The sequence below is a fragment of the Notolepis coatsorum genome (genome assembly GCF_963971535.1).
Source record: "Notolepis coatsorum genome assembly, chromosome: 14".
Classification (NCBI taxonomy): domain Eukaryota; kingdom Metazoa; phylum Chordata; class Actinopteri; order Aulopiformes; family Paralepididae; genus Notolepis; species Notolepis coatsorum.
The window spans coordinates 24,052,767-24,073,399 of record NC_140178.1 but is presented as its reverse complement, the minus strand read 5'-3'; the positions used below and the strand labels follow the sequence as shown (position 1 = coordinate 24,073,399).

Genomic DNA, 20,633 nt, shown 5'->3' with positions numbered 1-20,633 from the left:
GACGGATTGACAGAACAATTGATATGTGACGGTTTTTGATTTGGCCCCTGGTCCCTACAGTAACGATAAAGCCCCACTTGGCCCTGCTGTGGGAAAGGAAAGCGCCTATTAGTCGGTTTGTTTGTGGAACAGGAATCCCCAGGTTTGACTCCTCTGGGCTCAGTGGTGTCGGGTTTCTGAGAGACAAAAGGGGAGGGGGCCCGCTGGGATCGACGGACGGCCCTCAGGAGTCTTTTGTACCAATGAAACGGCAGCTGACGGTCTTTTGTACCAATGAAATGGCAGAAGACATGTGATATGCTGGGATCCACACACTGTCCGCTGGGAAACGTTCCTACTTCTGTTACAACCTTCCTTTCTTCATTCCTCCACCTCACCTTCATTCCTCCCCCCTTTATCTCCCATTCCACTAACCCCCTCTCTCAGAAGAAGAAGAAAATGAACAACAGATAAATGTTTGAGTCCTCCTCTGATCTATTAACTCCTCTGTGACCTCATCCATTCATTCATTCATTCATTCAACCATTTATTCTTCCATTCAACCATGTATTCATCCATCCATTCATTCACCTATCCATCCATTCATCCATCCATCTATCCATCCATCTATTCATCCATCCATCCATCCATCCATCCATTCATTCATTCATCCATCCATCCATCCATCTATTCATCCACCCATCCATCCATCCATTCATTTGTTCATTAATTCATTCACTCAGTGATTCAGTCATTCGCTCACACACAGCCACTCTATGTGAGAATGACACTGTGTCCCTCCCTGTTCATATCTGTTATGATAATTAAACTTTCTTTCTTTCTTTCTTTCTTTCTTTCTTTCTTTCTTTCTTTCTTTCTTTCTTTCTTTCTTTCTTTCTTTCTTTCTTTCTTTCTTTCTTTCTTTCTTTCTTTCTTTCTTTCTTTCTTTCTCTGTCGTTGTCTCTTTCTCTGTCTTTCTATGTCTCTATCTGTCTCTATGTCTCTCTCTCTCTGTCTATATCTGCCTCTCTATGCCCCTCTCTTTCTCTGTCTCTCTCTATCTGTCTCTATGTTTATGTCTCTCTCTCTCTGTGTAGATGAGATAGCGTTCTTGGAGGGGATGACTATAGTTTATAAAGTCAGTATTGATCTGTTCCTCTACGTGGTGGGGAGCGCTCAGGAGAACGAGGTGAGAACAGACCTTCAGAACCTGCTCTTACAAAAAGGAATCTATTATTAGTTTAAATAAGAAATAATTGCAAATTACACACTCTCTATCGCTCTTTCTCTCCATCTCTCTCTCTCTCTCTCTCTCTAGTTGATGCTGATGTCGGTACTAAGCTGCATGTTTGAATCTCTCAGTCAAATTCTCAGGTAGGTTCAGATCTGTGTGTGTGTGTGTGTGTGTGTGCGTGTGTCTGTGTTTGTGTGTGCATGTGCATGTGTGTGTGTGTGTCACACCCTATTCCTCAACTGCAACAACATCAGCTGAACAGCAGCTGCCTCTGTTGTCATAGAAACCGATGCAGTACCAATGCAGAGAGTGAGAGAGAGAGACAGAGAGAGACAGAGAGACAGAGAGACAGCGAGAGACACAGAGAGATGGAAAGAAAGAGAGAGGGACAGAGAGTCAGAGAGACAGACCTGAGACACCTACTCCATATAATGAGAAAATATCACATTGTGGTTATGTTGACAGATATTATAGGTGTAATATGGCCTGCAATATATTTATATATAAATTGTTATCCTTTTTATTTTAAAGTATTTTTTCTTTTGGTTTTTGAAACACTTTTAGATTCAAATATTTTATCCAGAAGTGGAAATATTATTTGTGCTAAAGAGCCACGCTAGTTATAAACAATACACACTACATACACACAAAACTCAACAGTTATAAACAATACAGTCACACTACATACACACAAAACTCAACAGTTATAAACAATACAGTCACACTACATACACACAAAACTCAACAGTTATAAACAATACAGTCACACTACATTAGATATTTGTCTAGTCTAGTGTGTTCATTAGATGGGTGAAATCCTCTTTCAGTGCCTCTGTGCCTGTTTTCTTAGGCAGTTAGCCTCTGGTATGCGTGCCATTAGCGTTAGCCACGCTTCTAGGCCTCTTTTCTTTTGGAAAGAATGATAAAAAAAAGATACAAATATATATATAATTATTATTATATATATTTTTTGCATTCAACTAAGAGGTTGGCAGTCGACTACGGCTCCTTTCGATCGATTAGTCGACTATTTGACTAATAGGGGTCAGCCCTACACTACATACATACACACAAAACTCAACAGTTATAAACAATACAGTCACACTACATACACACAAAACTCAACAGTTATAAACAATACAGTCACACTACATACACACACAACTCAACAGTTATAAACAATACAGTCACACTACATACACACAACTCAACAGTTATAAACAATACAGTCACTCTACATACACACAAAACTCAACAGTTATAAACAATACAGTCACACTACATACACACAAAACTCAACAGTTATATAAACAATACAGTCACACTACATACACACAAAACTCAACAGTTATATAAACAATACAGTCACACTACATACACACAAAACTCAACAGTTATATAAACAATACAGTCACACTACATACACACAAAACTCAACAGTTATATAAACAATACAGTCACACTACATGTGGTCAGACATGGAGAGACACATTACTGGTCCGGTCCGGTCCAGGTCTTTCAGGCTTTGTTTCAAGTGCAGTTTATTTGTGTTTCAACATCAAATCAAATGTACAGTTACATATCTAGGCCCACATTACAATAGAACACCTCCTGACCTTTAACCCTCAGTGAAGGTGTGGGAAAAGTCTTAGAAATACCTTCATAGGACAAAAATAATAACAAAAATGAAGAAACCTTAGGAGGGCAGTTCATTGAGAGATCCTTCCAACAAGGACGAGGACCAGTTCTGTTCTATTCTATTCTGTTCTGTTCTGTTCTGTTCTGTTCTGTTCTATTTCATTTTATTAAATGTGTATTCTATTCTGTTCTGTTCTGTTCTGTTCTATTATATTCTATTCTATATGTCATGGTGTCTGTCTGTCTGTCTGTCTGTCTGTCTGTCTGTCTGTCTGTCTGTCTGTCTGTCTGTCTGTCTGTCTGTCTGTCTGTCTGTCTGTCTGTCTGTCTGTCTGTCTGTCTGTCTGCTTATGTGGTCTCATGTTATGCTGTCTGTCCTGTAGGAAGAATGTGGAGAGGAGGTGTCTTCTAGACAACATGGACGGAGTCTTCCTGGTTGTGGATGAGATCATCGACGGAGGGTAAGACAGACAGACAGACAGACAGACAGACAGACAGACAGACAGACAGACAGACAGACAGACAGACAGACAGACAGACAGACAGACAGATAGGTAGACGGACAGGTAGACGGACAAGTAAACATACATAGACAGACAGACAGATCGATAGATAGATATTTTGACAGATAGATAGAAAAACAAACACAAACTGCACATTAGCCCTTTCATTACCACACTACAGAAGGTTAACCCTTTCACACTTGTAGTGTGGTAATGAAAGGGTTAACCTTCTGTATTGTCTCAGTGAAAGGGTTAACCCTTTGGTTCTGTGGTAGTGAAAGGGTTAATATTCCAGAAATGTGAGCTTATCCCTGCTATCATAAATGGGATATGGCGTTTAAACTCAGGCAGAATACTTGAATATCCTGAATAACATGTCAATATTAATGTGCATGTAAGCGCAAATCACTGTTATTATATAGGAATTAGTGTTGAATATATAATATGATTAATCTTTATTATTGCGGAATAGTTTTTTAAAATGCATGTAAATTGTATACTATATGGGACAATGCTAGTCCCATCCTGGTCTCTGATTGGCTGTTGTTGTTCTGTCACCAGGGTGATCTTGGAGAGTGACCCCCAACAGGTCTTACAGAAGGTCAACTACAGGGTAAGGCAGCTGTCAATCATCACAAACCAACAAATCAAATCCATTAATCTGACAATTAACAACATTCTATGGAAAATAAAACAAAGTTATAAAAAAAGACAATTCCTACAGATTTTCTTTAACATATAACATTATATATTATTATATATATTTTTTTTATTTAAATATATAATATAATAATAATATTATTATAACATCTTTTAAAAGTACAATGAATGGAATTGGATTGATAATATTACCATTCTAATCCAAAGGATTCTCCTTTTCAAACATTCTATGGTCCCATTCTTAAAGGAGCGCACCAACATTATGGGAAATGTGTGTACCGTCTTCTCCAGAGTCAGACAAGAAGATACCAATTTCCTCTCTGTGCGTTCAGTAGAAAGCTATCCGGCTGCAAGCTAGCCTAGTTTAGCACACATGAATGGAAGCGGGAACATTATGGGAACATTTCCCGTAATGTTGGCGCATTCCTTTAAAGGGGCACCTTGGCATTTTTAGTTTGTCACTTCTCTCTGCAAGGCAGCTGTCATATTGTAGTGAAAAAGGTTTCTGCATTGTTAATCCCCTCTCGTTAGCATTGCTACCATTCTTCATTAAAACCAAGGGGTACTGTTTGCCGCAAGCTATTGAGCTAGCTTGGTTTGAACGATGACTGCTATCAATGCTAACATGTTTTTGTTAAACGTACCACAGGCCCCGCCCCCTCTCAGGTTCCTGGACATTCTCTTATATGGCCGTAGGCTCTGCTGGTCACAATAGCTTCGCTATGTCATATAGAAACCCACAGGTCTCTGAAATCGTAAAGCAGTTGCATAGATTTATTTAGTTCTTGTTGGGACCAGGAAATTAGGAACAGCAGTTTAGTAGTAGTCACTATGTTATATATTTTTTATTAAATCTATCCAACTGCTTTACAATCTCGGAGAACTGTGTGTTTCTATGTAGATCAATACAAATTATTGTGGCTAATATAATTTTTTTTACCAGAGGTTACTGTCATAGAGACAATTTCTGGAGCCAGAGAGGGGGTGTGGCCTGATAAACTTGTAATTCTATTCAAGTGTATGTTCCATCTAGTCTCCTTAAAGGGACATTAGTAGAACTAATTAGTAGAACCTGTCAAAAGTCTTACCTCTTCTACCTTTCTAAAGTAATCTACTAGTAAGCTAGTTACCACTGCTGTCCCTGTCATCCGCTGTCAACACCACTATTCCTCAGGCTTCTGATTCAAGTTTCAAGTTCAAGTTTGTTTATAATTTGTCACAACAAAATACAGAATACTTTATGATGAAATGCTTGTTTCTGTATGAGCCACTGAGAGTGTGCTACATACAGTAAAAAAAAGTAAGTAAGGGAATGTTCAGTCAATATACATATATATATACAATATACAATACAGAGTAAAATGAGTAACAGTGAGGTACAATGCAGAAATGAGATGAGGTACAAAACTTAGGGTAGGGTGCAAATGAGGTATGAATGTAGTGAAAATCTAATAATAGATAGATATAAAGTTTGTTAAAGTGTCTAAAGTGAGTAAATTGAGTGGTAAGGTGAGTCACTTATATTCATCTTGGGGACTAAATATCAGAATAGCAGTGGTCTCTAGCTTACTGCTTACTATTACTGGAACCTGACAAGTTCTACTAAAGTGAAATGTCCCTTTAGGCTCCTCCCTCTGCATACCTCCTGCTTACTGACTTACCTCTGTCTCTGCTCTCTCTCTCTCTCTGTAATCCTGTCCTCTCCTTTCCCATTTCCCCCCCTTTCTTTTCTCCACCATCCCCCTCCTCCCCTCTCCTCTCCTCTGCCCCACCCCACTGTCCCTCCCCTCTCTTCCCATTGGTCCAGCTGGTGTCAGAGCAGGCCTATGGCTTCGTCTTGTTTGATTACATCACCGGCAACCTAGACGGACAAACTGAAAGGAGTCAACTGTTATAACAGAGTCCTACTAGAAATTATGTAATTCAATGCATTTATTTATTTTATGGTCAAGCACTACATTACACAGTTTTAGCAAACAACTAATGGTGATAATTAGACCTCCGCTCTCTGTCCATGGTGCTGAAATGCGTGTCAAAATAGACAGGATGAAAGGCACTTTCACTGCTCTCTTGTTGGGCTTTACATGCGAACATTAGGCATCGTGAAGTGTGAAAAATGCCACATGTTTTTGCACGTCAGTGCAAAGAAACTCAGACCGCACTTCCACCTTTCAGCGGGTGAGAAGGCTGTGTAGTGTGTACACCTTGTGTGTATGTCATAAATGTCATTATGAATTGAAAATGGGTGACCCTGATGTAAACAAGACAAAAGTCTTTCTCTGGTCTGCATCCCCTTAACAATTGTGTGTATTGAGCCGTACTGTATTGTACCCATTCTGCAATCTGTTAATAAAGTTTTCAATCAATCAATCAATCAATCAATCAATAGTGAGAAAGCTTGGCCGCATTCTAGCGAACACTGGAAATAACGTTACTTCACACACATTCGCCAAGAGATTCACTGAAGAAAGTTATCGTTTCCGTGCATCACACTAGATTGATCAACTTTACAAGTAAGAGTTTGATAACAAGATGAGAGTGCTAAAATGGCTAATAGCGAACTTTAAATACTTAACCTACAAACGTGAGACTGCTCTGACAGCACAATATTAATGTACCTAAGAGATTTGCTGGGAACGTTTTATTTCACCTGCAACAGGAGGTTTACTCGGGCATGTCTGTCTCTCCAGCCCTGTGCAGCAGAGCACAGCTGAGCACTCGTAGGTCTAATGATACCATGAATCTTATGTCTAGACTCTAGAGTCTAGACCAATCATTGTATACTTATGGCACTCATGGTTTCCCTTGGCTGGGAGAGTCCCTGCACTGAAGTAGGAGCTAAGAAAGTCCCTCAAAAGAACTACGATCGTCCTCAGTTCCTACACAAAAAAGGGGTAGTTCCTCCAATAGTTATTAGAACTATGAAAGTTCCTCAAGATTCAAGAGATTTATTTGTCACATACATACGAGACACGTAGTGAAATGAAGGTGGCCATGCCTGCCTTGATTGTGCAAAAGAATACAAATAATAGAATAAAATAGAATAGATAATAAAATAGACATGATAAAAGGTACTAAGATAAAATACAATACAATGCTAAGCTTACGAATTAAAGGTAATGAGTCCTATATACACTACTATATTACAATATACAGTTATGCTATATGTAACTATACTATACTAACTATGTGGTCCGAACGTGCCTAACTACTGAAGGGAAACTAGATTGTTTTAATTAATCTGCATGTGTATTCACACGCTAGTGTGACCCTAACCCTTACCTTAACCCTAACCTCACTGTATATAAACCTAACCCTTACCTTAACCATAACCTTAATCTCACTGTATATAAACCTAACTCTTACCTTAATCTCACTGTTTATAAACCTAACCCTTACCTTAACCTCACTGTTTATAAACCTAATACTTACCTTATCTCCAACCTTACCCTTACCTTTTATAAACTGAACCATAACCTTAACCTGGAGAGAGGAATAGAGAGAGGGATGGAGAGAGGAATGAGGAGAGGGATGGAGAGATGGATGGAGAGAGGGATGGAGAGAGGGGTGGAGAGAAGGATGGAGAGAGGGATGGGGAGAGGGATGAGGAGAGGTGGTAGTGGTGTAGTGTAGTGGTAGTGTAGTGTAGTGGTAGTGTAGCGTAGCCTAGCGTAGTGTAGTGTAGTGTAGACAGTATAGTGTATTAGTGCAGTGTAATGTAGTGGTAGTATAGGGGTAGTGTAGTAGTAGTAGTATAGGGGTAGTATAGTGGTAGTAGTAGTGTAGTGGTAGTGTAGTGGTAGTGTAGTGTAGTGGTAGTGTAGTGTAGTGGTAGTGGTGATATACACCAAATATAGACCTTTTTCACAGTGGCCATTTTGATGTGTCATAGTAGGGTGAAATCAGGTGGATGCATCCGTTATAACCGCTTGCCCTGCTCGAGTATTTAGGCTGTAAGGCGTTAGGCGGCGATATTGGACTTTTGCTTTCTCAGACCCATCCCCAGTGATAACACACAGCTACCTGCATGTTTATGAATGGAAATAGCGAATAAAAGAAATAACGATTCAATAACGTATATATATACACGTGGTTGGCGTTATTCGATTGGCGGACAAACACGTATATATGCGTGAACGGCGCAGAATGAGTTAAGGAGAAGACTTAAGGGTGTTTTGTGCAACCAGTTTTATTTGAAGGAAACCATATCTCTTATTTGAAGGAAAATCTTAACTTAAGGTGTTTCGTGCAACCGGCCCCACGGCCCTGACGCTGGACCACCGAGATAGAATGGAGCCCTAATTACTGTAATTAATTACACCTGTGTTTACCCTGCGATGACGTATGAAAATAACATGAAAAGGGCCTATTCTAAAGCTCCTAACAACACAACCGACTTTGAAATAGATTAACAGTGGATTTAGTGTCCTCCTGTTGCCACGTAGTGGAATGAGAACTGTATTCCTTGGCTTTTCCCTCTGAGAAAGACAAACATGTAGCCATGTGCAGGGCTCAGAGCCATATGGGGTAGTACAACAATAAATCATCTATACCAAACGTGACAAATATGATAATGTAGCTGGAGAACTGCTGTCATAAACTACTACATGATGAGATGAAGGTGACAGAATGTGAAGGGTTAATGCACACTAATGATGAGGATTCTCTGTCTCTCTTTCTCTCTCTAACATGTTCATCTGTCTCTTACAGGTGGACGATAACCCATTATCAGAACATAGTATGGCTCAGGTGAGACACACACACACACAATCACGCGTGCGCACACACACAAACACACAAACACACACAGACAATGAGGGTTCTAGTCTGACACGTCAAACCCATGGAATGCTACACAATTAAGCTAGCTCTCCCTTGGGCCTAAAACGGATACATTGAGAAATAAATTAGTTCCTGACAATGTCATCTCATTACATCTCAACATAGTAAAAGGTAACTATAATAACTCACCACAGACACAAACTCACCACCACAGACCCTACCCCATCACCACAAACACTAACTAACTTACCACAGACCATAACTCACCACCACAGACACTAACTAACTCACCACAGACCCTAACTCATCACCACAGTAAGTCAAAGTGACTTTGTAAACAAACATTTTTACCAGGAGGCCATGTTTACTGTGTTTCTCAAAGTGCCATGTTCAACCCAAGGGAGAGTTAGCCTGCTAGATAGTTAGTTAGCTAGTTAGAGCTAGCTTGTGTAGCGTTCCATGAGTCTGCCATGTCATGCTATGAGGGTTGATATGATACAGTTTGCTTTATTTCAATGCTATAAGGTCATTTGAATGTAAAGGTTGTTGCTGCCTGGTAACTAGGGTTATTAGGACAATAATTCATTACGAGAGTGTGTTTGCCTGGCATTGCCTGGCAACCACACTAATTATCCTTTATCATATCGGGATTTGCGATGAAAGTATGATTGTGGTATCATTGCACATAGTTCTGTCACCTAAACAAATTATAACAATTTTTACTAAAATCTTTTCTCAATTAGATATTTGAGGATATTTTGATTTGATTTGATCTTTATTTATCTCGAACAACCATAAACACACAAACTTGAAATAACAAAAGATAACAAAAAATAAATAAAAAATAAATAAAATACAAATACAAATAAAATAAAATATATCTTCCTAGACATGGAAGCAATTGTCAACATAGCTCAAGACAAATGGTTTTGTTCGAGAAGGGACAGAAAGAAGCAAAGCTTATCTGGTCCTGCCCCTTCCTTACAATATCATATGAATATGTAATAAGTTATCTATCCATATCAAAAATAATATACTTATCCACTACAGCAAAAGATAAATAAATTACAAAAATACTAGTTCTCATTATTTTCAAGCTCCTCTAACTTTTATATTTGTCCAAGAATTCCTATTCCTATTCCTATTTTGGTTTGATATCACACTTATCACGCAGTTCAATGCAACGAACAGCAATGCGATTATATTTGTGTTGTGATTTTGCATACTGTTTACATATTGTGATATATATTGACATCGTAAAATAATTCCAGATGATTATGGTGCTATGAGTTTCTTTGTGTTGCCCTGCTTATGACATTAGTCCACAGCAGTACTTATGCTGCATTCATTTATGGTCAGATGTGGGAATTTGGAAGTAGGAAGCGCATCATCTCTGACCTACATTCAAGCTACAAAGCCGGAAAAACCTGGATGGATGCTTCTTCTTACAATTTGTCTTGCATAAACTACAACTCACAAAGACCGTTTACGACGACATATAACTAATATACTTACAAATATATGTATAACTAACTAAGCGAATAACAACATTAACATTTAATATTACAATGCTGAGGCTTGTAATTCTTACCTCCATCTCGAAAGTCATGGAAATAAATCTAATCTACGAATTCCAATCTGGCTTCAGAACATCCCACTCCACTGACGCATGCCTTCTCTATTTAAACGACCACATCAAACAAGAGGTGGACGCAGGCAAATACTGCGGCATGGTCATGCTGGACCTACAAAAGGCCTTCGACACTGTCAATCACTCCATTCTGATTGACAAGCTAAAAGCAATTGGTTCAGATAATCAGTGAACTGGATGCAATCCTACCTGGAGGGGAGAGAACAGATGGTGGAGCCGAGGTAAACTGTACTCTATCCATCCCCTTACAGTGAGCTGTGGTGTTCCACAAGGAAGCATACTAGGACCGCTACTGTTCCTAATTTATGCAAATGACATGTTGTCAGCTTGTGACTGCAACTTGTTCTTGTTCGTGGACGACTCAGCCATGCTGGTCTCGGGTTGAAAAAACCCTCGGAATAATCTGCACCTGGCTTGCTGATAACAAACTATCATTACACATGGGTAAAACAGAGTCCATTCTCTTCGGATCAAATAACAAACTCAGCAAGACCGACGGCTTCTCAGTTACAGTGGGTGACAATATTGTCACAAGGAAAGATGAAATTACATACCTGGGTTCCATCCTAGTGGCAAATCTTTCCTTTTTTTTAATCCTCTCTTTCTCCGATTTTTCTTAGTTTTCTCCCTGTCCCAATTTAGTCGTTGTGCCAATTCCCCCCCTCCCTTACCTGTCTGTTGTGCGCTTTTTCTTCTACTGGTCGGTACAAGGGAACCCTGAAGTCATCCGCACGCTTCCTCCGAAACGCGCGGCGACAGCCAGTGACTATTTTTTCACCTGGCAGCGAGGACTCTCATTGGTGAAGTGTAACGCGTGGGAGGGCACGCTGCCTTCATCAAGTCCTGCCTCCGCTGAGCAAGCGCCCAGACCTGACCTGTAGGCGTCGCTGTCCACAACGCCAGATTCCCACCCATGACTTGCCCTCCCCCTAACCCAGCCAAACGGGTTAGTATAGTGATCAGCCAAAGCCCCAAGCAATGCTGACTCCGGGAGTCGAGACCGGAGGCAAATCTTTCCTGTGACAAAATGGCATCCAATGTAATAAAAAAAGTCAACCAACAAACTAGATTCTTGTACCGGATCTTCTCTCTGGTAAACAAGAATACCTTGAAGACTCTGGCAGGAGCACTCATTCAAGGGTACTACGACTATGCTTGCACCTCATGGTACCAAAGCACCTCAAAAACAATATTACAAACATCACAAAACAAACTGGTCAGACTACTACTTGACCTTACTCCTAAAACCCACCTCACCCCGGCCCACTTTGACTACCTAGGATGGCTTAGAGTAGACGACAGAGTACAGCAACTTGCAATGGGCCTGGTCTACAAGATACACTACACCACTCAGGTACCCATGTACATGTCGAAATACTTCCCAAAGGTCAGTGAATACCACGCCCACAACACCAAAGGGAGTTCCACAAATCATGTGCAACCCAGATTCGGCACAAAAAAGGGACTAAACACGTTTCGCAATTATGCCACAACAATGTGGAATGCCTTACCCACAGCCGTAAAAAAATGTGAATCCCTACCCACATTCAAAACCGCTCTTAAAGAGCACCTACGGGAGGCTGCAATTCTAAACTGGCCACCCCCCTCCTAATAGACAGTCTCCTACCCACCGTATGTATATATTTTCTCCCACCCACCCACCCCCTCCTAATGTACAGTCTCCTCCCCATCATATGTATATATTTTCTGTTAGGATCTCTGGGTAACAGTAGCCTACTGTATATTTGCACATCATATGTCACAAATGTAACAGTATATACCTGTGTATGTTGTGTATGTCATAAATGTCACTATGAGTTGAAAATGGGGGACCCTGATGTAAACAAGAGTCACAAGACAAACGTCTTTCTCTGGTCTGCATCCCCTTAACAATTGTGTGTATTGAGCCGTACTGTATTGTACCCATTCTACAATCTGTTAAATAAAGTTTTCATTCATCATTCATTCAACTGGGGATTGAGAAATCATACCAGAGTTTGCAACTTGGAACCGCGCCATTCTATTCTATTTTTCCTAGTAGGAAGTCTGAATTCTCAACCTCCGAGTTATAAACGAATGCAGCATTACTAGGCTACACACTGCAAAACATGACAAGCTTAGTAAGAGATTTCATCTTTTGCATTTTTCTAAAGTAGCGACATTTTCTGCCAGTGTGCTCAGATGGTATCATGGTTACCGTAACACGCCCCCGGCTGGCCAGTTTGCCCATAAGTGGTGGTTACAGTAACACACACCCTGCTGGCCAGTGTGTCCACTGTCCAGAGATGGTCAACACTGCCCCCTGCTGGCCTGGGATCGAATACTACCTCTCAGCTTCCTAGAACCTTCTCTACTGTGTCTCCCCTACTCTGTCTCTCTCTGCCTTCCTACTGTCTCAATAAAGAACCTTCTCTCCTGTGTCTCATCTTCCTCTCAGTCTTCCTTCCTCAATGAAGGAAATCACTAAGGGCAGAAGACTGTTCACAGGACAAGATTGCAATTACAGTGCTTGCAATGGTCTAGATAGATACGTCTGTATTCAAGATGAAATCACTCACCAAGCTTGTTATTTCCTCAGCAGTGTAGGGCTTGATTAGTGTTTAGTACCAGCATACAACCCCTTCTGTTGCTTCTACTAGCACTATGCTTTCATGCCTTGAATTTCACTGTGTGTGTGTGTGTGCGTGTGTGTGTGTGTGTGTGTGCGTGTGTGTGTGTGTGAAGTGTGCGCACACGCGCGTGTGTGTTTGATTGATTGATTGAAAATTGTATTAACAGATTGCAGAATGGGTACAATACAGTACAGCTCAATACACACAATTGTTAAGGGGATGCAGACCAGCGAAAGACTTTCGTCTTGTTTACATCAGGGTCCCCCATTTTCAATTCATCATAACATATGACATACATGACATACAGATAGACAGTACTGCTACATCTATACATTTATGACATACCAGATTTACAAATACAGTACTGTTTTTGATACAAGAAGAGTCTAAAAAAGAGAGTATATACATTTGACAAAGAAACTGTACATTGGAGGAGGTTGGTAGGTAGGAGGTTGGTAGGAGGGGTGCGGGGGGGGGGGGAAACTACAATGGAGGTGGTGGGTTGGGTAGGCGGGGCAGGGCGGGGGGGTAACTACATTGAATTATCGACTAAACCTTACTTGGTCCCAAGAAGAGGGTCTCGTGTATTATTGGGTTTAATAGGACATTTATTGTACATTGGAGGCGATTGCGTTAGGACATTTACAGGGGCCAGTTTCGAATTGCAGTCACTCGTAGGTGCTCTTTGAGAGTGGTTTTGAAAGTGGGTAGTGATTCACATTCCTTTACAGCTGTGGGTAGGGCGTTCCACATTGATGTGGCATAATTGCGAAACGTGTTTAGTCCCTTGTTTGAGCCGAATCTGGGTTTAACATGATTTGTGGAGCTCCCTCTGGTGTTGTGATCGTGGTATTCACTGACCTTTGGGAAGTATTTTGACATGTACATGGGTACCTTAGTCGTGTAGTGTATCTTGTAGACCAGGCCCATTGCAAGTTGCTGTACTCTACTCTAAGCCATCCTAGGTTGTCAAAGTGGGCAGGGTGAGGTGGGTTCTAGGAGTAAGGTCAAGCAGTAGTCTGACCAGTTTGTTTTGAGATGTTTGTAATTTTGTTTTTAGCGCCTTTGAGGTGCTTTGGTACCATGAGGTGCAAGCATAGTCGTACCCTTGAATGAGTGCTCCTGCCAGAGTCTTCAGGGTATTCTTGTTTACCAGAGAGGAGATCCGGTACAAGAATCGAGTTCGTTGGTTGATTTTATTTTATTACATTGGATGCCATTTTGTCACAGGAAAGATTTGCCTCTAGGATGGAACCTAGGTATGTAATTTCATCTTTCCTTGTGACAATATTGTCACCCACTGTAACTGAGAAGCCGTCGGTCTTGCTGAGTTTGTTATTTGAACCGAAGAGAATGGACTCTGTTTTGCCCATGTGTAATGATAGTTTGTTATCAGTGAGCCAGATACAGATTTTGCCTAGTTCCGAGCTGAGGGTTTTTTCAACCTGTAACTAGTTCTTGTCAGAGACCAGCAGGGCTGAGTCGTCCGCGAACAGGAACAAGTTGCAGTCACAAGCTGACGACATGTCATTTGCATAAATTACGAACAGTAGCGGTCCTAGTATGCTTCCTTGTGGAACACCAGGGTACCGTTTACCTCCACCATCTGTTCTCTCCCCTCCAGGTAGGAGTGCATCCAGCTCACTGATAGACTATCAAAACCAATTGCTTTTAGCTTGTCAATCAGAATGGAGTGATTGACAGTATCGAAGGCCTGTATGTGTGTGTGTAGCATGCACGAATGGATGTGCATGTACAGAATATGTGTGCATGTGCATATACCACATATACTGCATGTGTGTGTGCTTGCCTGGATATATGCGTATGTGCATACTTGTGTGTGTGTGTGTGTGTGTGTGTGTGTGTGTGTGTAACTGCTATCACTAACCTTTGCTTTAACCCTAACAGCACCTAACAGAGAAACTGGCTATGACCACTAATGTAAGTCTCAACATTAACCATTAACATTAACATGTTACATTATGTAATGGGATGTAGGTATTGGTAGAATTTAGAATAGTAAGACACAATTCCAAGGGAGTTTTTATTGACATTTGAAGAGCCTGCAGTTTCATTTACACACATATATATACATGCATGTACCTACAGTTATTCTATCTTATAAATAAAAACTAAATAATTTAGAGGCACTGTGAACCAAACATTAACCTAGAATATGTTTGTAAACAAAATAGCTGGTCCTGCCTTTGTAAACAACAACGAACAGTGCAACAGTGACTTTTCAGTACCTTCAAACAGTGTTCCAAAAATCTAGTTTGCCTCTGAGCACTGTTGATTCAGTTATGAAAATATTCCTTTGAATTTTCCACTTCCCTGGCTTGAAGCTTCTCCCAAAACTACAAAATGCACTTTAGATCAGTTTCAAACAAGACGACATGGTCTGCAAAATCAACTCAGCCTGCTGGGAGTTTTAACTGGACTCCAGGCGCCATCTGCTGTCAGGAAGCGGTATAACAGTGTTTCACAGTAAATCACAGTCAACTCTCAGATTAACAGTAAATTCATGGACAATGGGTAATTTAGACTACATGCAAAATGTTGTTGTTTACTTTGGTGGAGGTAATGGGTTTCAGAGAGAGAGAGAGAGAGAGAGAGAGAGATTTTCAATGCAACTTCAGTGACTACTTCTAGACAATACTAACCCACCTAGTTAGTGACTGAAAATAGGTATATAGCAAAAGAAAGTCACCATTTCATTAAAAAAAAAACACAAGAACATTATAATACAGCTGTTTGGTGTGATAGTAATATTAGTATTTCCCACTAAATTATATTTTCTGTATCTTTTCCAGGTTCTACAGTCAGCCAAGGAGCAGATCAAATGGTCCATACTCAAATGAACGGTCCAGTTCAGACCGATCCAGACCGGTCTAGAGGCCAAAGTTATTTAACTGTTGATAATACACTAAAGGGATGCTTAGCGTTATGGGTAGTGGCTAATACTGGATGAATTATATCACTAGGAATCACAATGGCTTGTTTGCTTTGAATGAAGTTATCTTACTATACAGATGGAACAGGATAGTTGATGAACAACACCGGGTTCTGATCAGGTTTAGATCTAAAAAAATATATATCTCACGCCAGGCTGGAAGTCTCAACGTTTACGCCGTTTTAACACCAAACAATTTTGGCTAAACTATTTGGAAAAGAAATATCGAATTTTCGATTATTTTGTCTGATGTTGCAATTGCATTATTATTCCTGACATCAGGCCTAGTCCACACGTATACATGTTATTATTCCTGACATCAGGCCTGTATATGTTATTATTTTGACACATTTCACCTTTATCAAACATTACACCTCCTGCCATTTGAATATTGCACTAGGCCATATTAAGATTTCAATCCAATTTAGATGAATTGGTCGGCTGGCTGGTATGGAATCACCCATTTCTCGGCAACAGCCGTGGAGCCAACATGGCAGCCACTGAAAATAGGGTTTTCATCAATAGTTTTCACCTAAAGAGTTGTTCATGAACTTAACCCTAAACATAACCTCATACCCTAAACTCAAAATACCCTAAGCGTCTTTTTTTTTGTTTTTTGTTTTTTACTTCGTAGCTTGGTCATTTAACGATTAAACCTTGAAAATTGTATCTCTATGGCAACACTGTACTGACAACAAAGTACAAAGTACAAAGGGATACATAGTTTCATTATTACAGGTTTAGAGGTTGTTACTATTATTTATCTATGCGTTCTATAACTTGCAGGTCAGAGGTCAAATGGCTCATAGAGTCTATAAATAAAGTTTTATTTCCAATGTATGATATATTAATAAACCATAGTATTCATGTGTTGTTTTTAGTATGCAGAAATAATTTTACATACAATCCGAATCCCTATAGAAATAACCGTAGTGTTTTTATAAGGGTAAAGTTCTTTAGTGTGTACAAAAAAACATCCACTATAAAAACACTATGTAGAATTGATACAGTGTGTACAAAAAGAGAACCACGACACATGAATACTATGAAGCACTACAGTATTTCTACAGAATGTACAAAATAGTACATATACTATTGACTAAAGTTTGAGCCCAGTACTCTCAGTAAAATGTTATAATTATTGCAATATTTTACTGGATATTTGCACAAGACAGATTTGACATGAAAACCTTCTACCTATATAATGCACATGAGAAAACAGATGCAGGGGACCCACATAGACTATATTTTTTAAAAGTGAACTATTGGCTATTGTGTGTTTTGTAACACAAAGGTAATTTGTTACATTGTGTTGGGGATAATCTGTTTAATTTATTTGATTTAGCACATTTGGAAGGTTGTTGCCTTGTTTATATCTAGAAAATAATATGGAAATGAAAATGATGTTTGTGTGTTTATAAAGATTTTGTGTAATAGCCTACATTAATAGCCTTTCACTGCCGCACTACCAAAACGGTTAACCCTTTCACCGCGACAATTCACAGAATGTTAACCCTTTTCACTGCCACACAACGGACGGTTAACCCTTTCACTGCCACACGACAGAAGGTTAACCCTTTACTATCACACGTCGGTTGTGTGATAGTAAAGGTTTAACCTTCTGTCGTGTGGCAGTGAAAGGGTTAAAGAAATAATATGAGTCCCACTACAGCCCACATGACAGGTTCACCTCGCCGGCCATTCACCTCACGCAGGAAGACGGCTTGCTCCAAAGTCAATGATTGGTTAACTGCTTTTGACATATAGAAGACTGTCCTCTCCAACCTAAATGACTGCATGGGAGTCAATACTAAGGGTGGGTTTGCGCCAACAAGGATTATCTTTTAAACTAGATTAAATTGTGGTTTATCGTTTCATTCTGTTGCATCAAACTTTAAACTTAGTTTAAAACGAAGCAGTGTTGTATTTAAACCTCTCTTTAAAGGTCACTTTAGTTTTTACTCTAAACCTATAGATTCATCTTCATTATATTGCTCCCAAAACTTTAAACTCCAAATTAAACTTTGATCAGGGATTCACTTTAAACTGTCTGTTGAAGTGGTTTAACTTTAGTAATGGCTGCATTTAAAAAAAAAAGTGGATTAGAGCTAAATGAGAGAGTTCCTCTGAGAAAGATGAGGGACAGACTCAGCACAGTTTAGTTGTACGATGATGATGATGATGATAACTTGAGCTTCTCTGCCAAACCACGAGTAAACAGAACGTTGTTGGTAGTTATAGGTCATACCAACGGTAACATGTATTTTTTGTAACGTTTTTTTTGTAACAGCACAGTTCCTTTTCTTTTGATGGATTTTCTGTTAGTTTGGCCTAAGCAACCAACATTGTTGTTGTTTTTTTGTTAAGAAAATAAACTATGGTTAAAATATGTTTAATATTGGTTTAAATCATTAAAACAAGATTTACTAAACAAGGATTTACATTTCAATTGTGCAACATAGATCCAGTTAATTCTAAATCTGGATTTACCCATTTTAAAACTAGTTTAACTCATCTCTGATTACAACACATTTGAGATCAAATTAAACCTAATTGGTGCAATCAACCCTAAGTCATTTAATAACCCTAAATTGTGTTTAATGTTGAATGTTGAATTGAATTAAGTGAATTCTGGTGAATGGATTCCTGAACCCTGCAGACACTTTTCATTAGAATTCTGTTGCTATGGGAAAACTTTGCGTTTTATTTCCTGTCCGCTATTGCCAGTGATATTATAGCAATGATTGCAACAAGAAATACATGTGGGCCCATTTCGAATGTATATGTTGTCAAGCTAGAGAACATGTGATCTCAGAAGTGGGCAAAATGTTACATCTTCTAATCATAGTGAGTAACAGATGCACTGTTTGTCTTTTAATAGTTTAAAGCACATGGATGCAATGATTCCATTGCACCAGTACTTTGAATAAAATTGGCATCTTTCTCAAAGCCAAAGAAACAATATATTTTGTTACATTTTGTTGGTGTTGTTGATGTGTTCAATTCTAATCTGGCAGTGCTTTGTCTATTTGTCTGCCGTTTGTGAGGCTAATAAAAACATTTGTATTGTTCTGATTGTTTCCAAGTATGTCTCTGGTCGTCTGTCTGTCTGTCTGTCTGTCTGCCTGTCTGTCTGTCTGTCTCTGTCTGCCAGTCTGTCTGTCTGTCTGCCTGTCTGTCGGTCTAATGGCTTTTCATGCTGTTAAGACAGTATTGAGAAAATTATATTTGAAAAGGATTCATGGTAAATTCAGCTATACATAATTATAATTTATCTTTGTGAAAAGTCCCCGTTTAGAAGCTATTATACACTCAGTTTTTCTCACCAATCACAATTCAAGGACTGCATAGTAATCAGGATGACTGCGTTTCATTCACAAGGGGGCGTGGTATCTGTTTTGATTGGCAGTCAATAAGCAACGTCAGGACTCAGAACCATACGCTTTCATTTCAACAGCCAATGGGGCATTCTGGTTTTATGACCGCTAAACTTGGCCTTGGTCCAAGGATTAATGTCATGTGAGTGAAGTCCGTAATAGTTCTTCACGATATGCTGCCAAACAGATTTCCTTTTCAGGTTAATGTAAATGTATTAAATGAGGTAGAGGATCAATATTCGATTTGAGGATTTTTTTTTTTTCTTTGAGTGGTTTGTATTTGTCCCGAACGGGCATTCCTTCCGTCAGACACACACACACACACACAGAAAATATTCCCGCTGGATTGTTGATTTAATTCACATATTTCGATTCGATGTCATATTAAAATATCCAAATTGTGTAAATAGAATGGAGAAATGGCTGCCCAAGTCAATAAGAGAAACAAAAGATCTGTCGCAACTTCGTCTTTCAACCAAGTTGCATGAACTGGAAACAAGTAGTAAGGTATAGGAATTCAGCAACTCTTAGAAGGCCGATAGATGTTCTAGAAAATAATGTTCTTGTATATAGGATAGTATATAATTAAAACCAACGTTTCAATAACAATACATAATAGAATGTCGTTATGTGTTTCTAGTTGGCTTAGATTTATCTAATTTATTTGTTCATTCTATTTTATTTATTCTATGTTTCTTCTTTACTGTCACAATTAGTTTGATGTTCTGTGGTAACAATGGAATGTTAGCCCACATTCTCTCCAAAAATGAATATCCAGTTAGTACAATACATATTTAGTTGATTCAACAAAAACAACAACAATGCAACCGCAGATTCTGATTAGATGACCAGGTGCATGGAGTTAAGGAAGGTGCAATGTAAGGTGAAGTTAATGTATAATGTGAAGTTAAGGGAGGTTTACTGTATAATGTGGAGTTATTAACGGAGGTTTACTGTATAAGGCGGAGAGGCGGTGTTAAGGGAGGTTTCATGTATAATGTGGAGTTAAGGGAGGTTTAATGTCTAAAGTGGAGTTAAGGGAGATTTAATATGTAAGCACATGGCTTCTTGGCCTCTCCTCTCAGATTCTTTTAAATATCCATTCATCTCTTGATGTCCTTTAAATTGTATGTGTGCAAATAAGTCAAATCAATACTCATACTGTGTTCATACTGTGTAGCAGTATTGTAGTCGAGTCACTAAAGGAGTCTAGAATCCCCGCAGTGTCCGAGTCACCAAAGAAG

The 20,633-nt window shown here is 39.4% G+C and overlaps 1 protein-coding gene across 2 annotated transcripts in view; it reads left to right on the top strand.

Annotated features, from left to right (window-relative positions):
* Positions 1-19,083, top strand: part of copz2 (COPI coat complex subunit zeta 2) — a 32,216-nt gene extending 13,133 nt beyond the window's left edge. The window contains exons 4-10 of one of the 2 annotated variants that reach the window (XM_084329476.1): positions 1,077-1,168; positions 1,298-1,353; positions 3,235-3,312; positions 3,916-3,967; positions 8,725-8,763; positions 14,968-15,000; positions 15,873-19,083. In XM_084329476.1, the coding sequence (XP_084185602.1) occupies positions 1,077-1,168; positions 1,298-1,353; positions 3,235-3,312; positions 3,916-3,967; positions 8,725-8,763; positions 14,968-15,000; positions 15,873-15,920 (398 nt within the window). In that variant the 3' untranslated portion in view covers positions 15,921-19,083. The remainder of the gene's footprint in view (positions 1-1,076; positions 1,169-1,297; positions 1,354-3,234; positions 3,313-3,915; positions 3,968-8,724; positions 8,764-14,967; positions 15,001-15,872) is intronic. The other variant, XM_084329477.1, reaches the window with a different exon arrangement.
* The last annotated feature ends 1,550 nt before the right edge of the window (positions 19,084-20,633 follow it).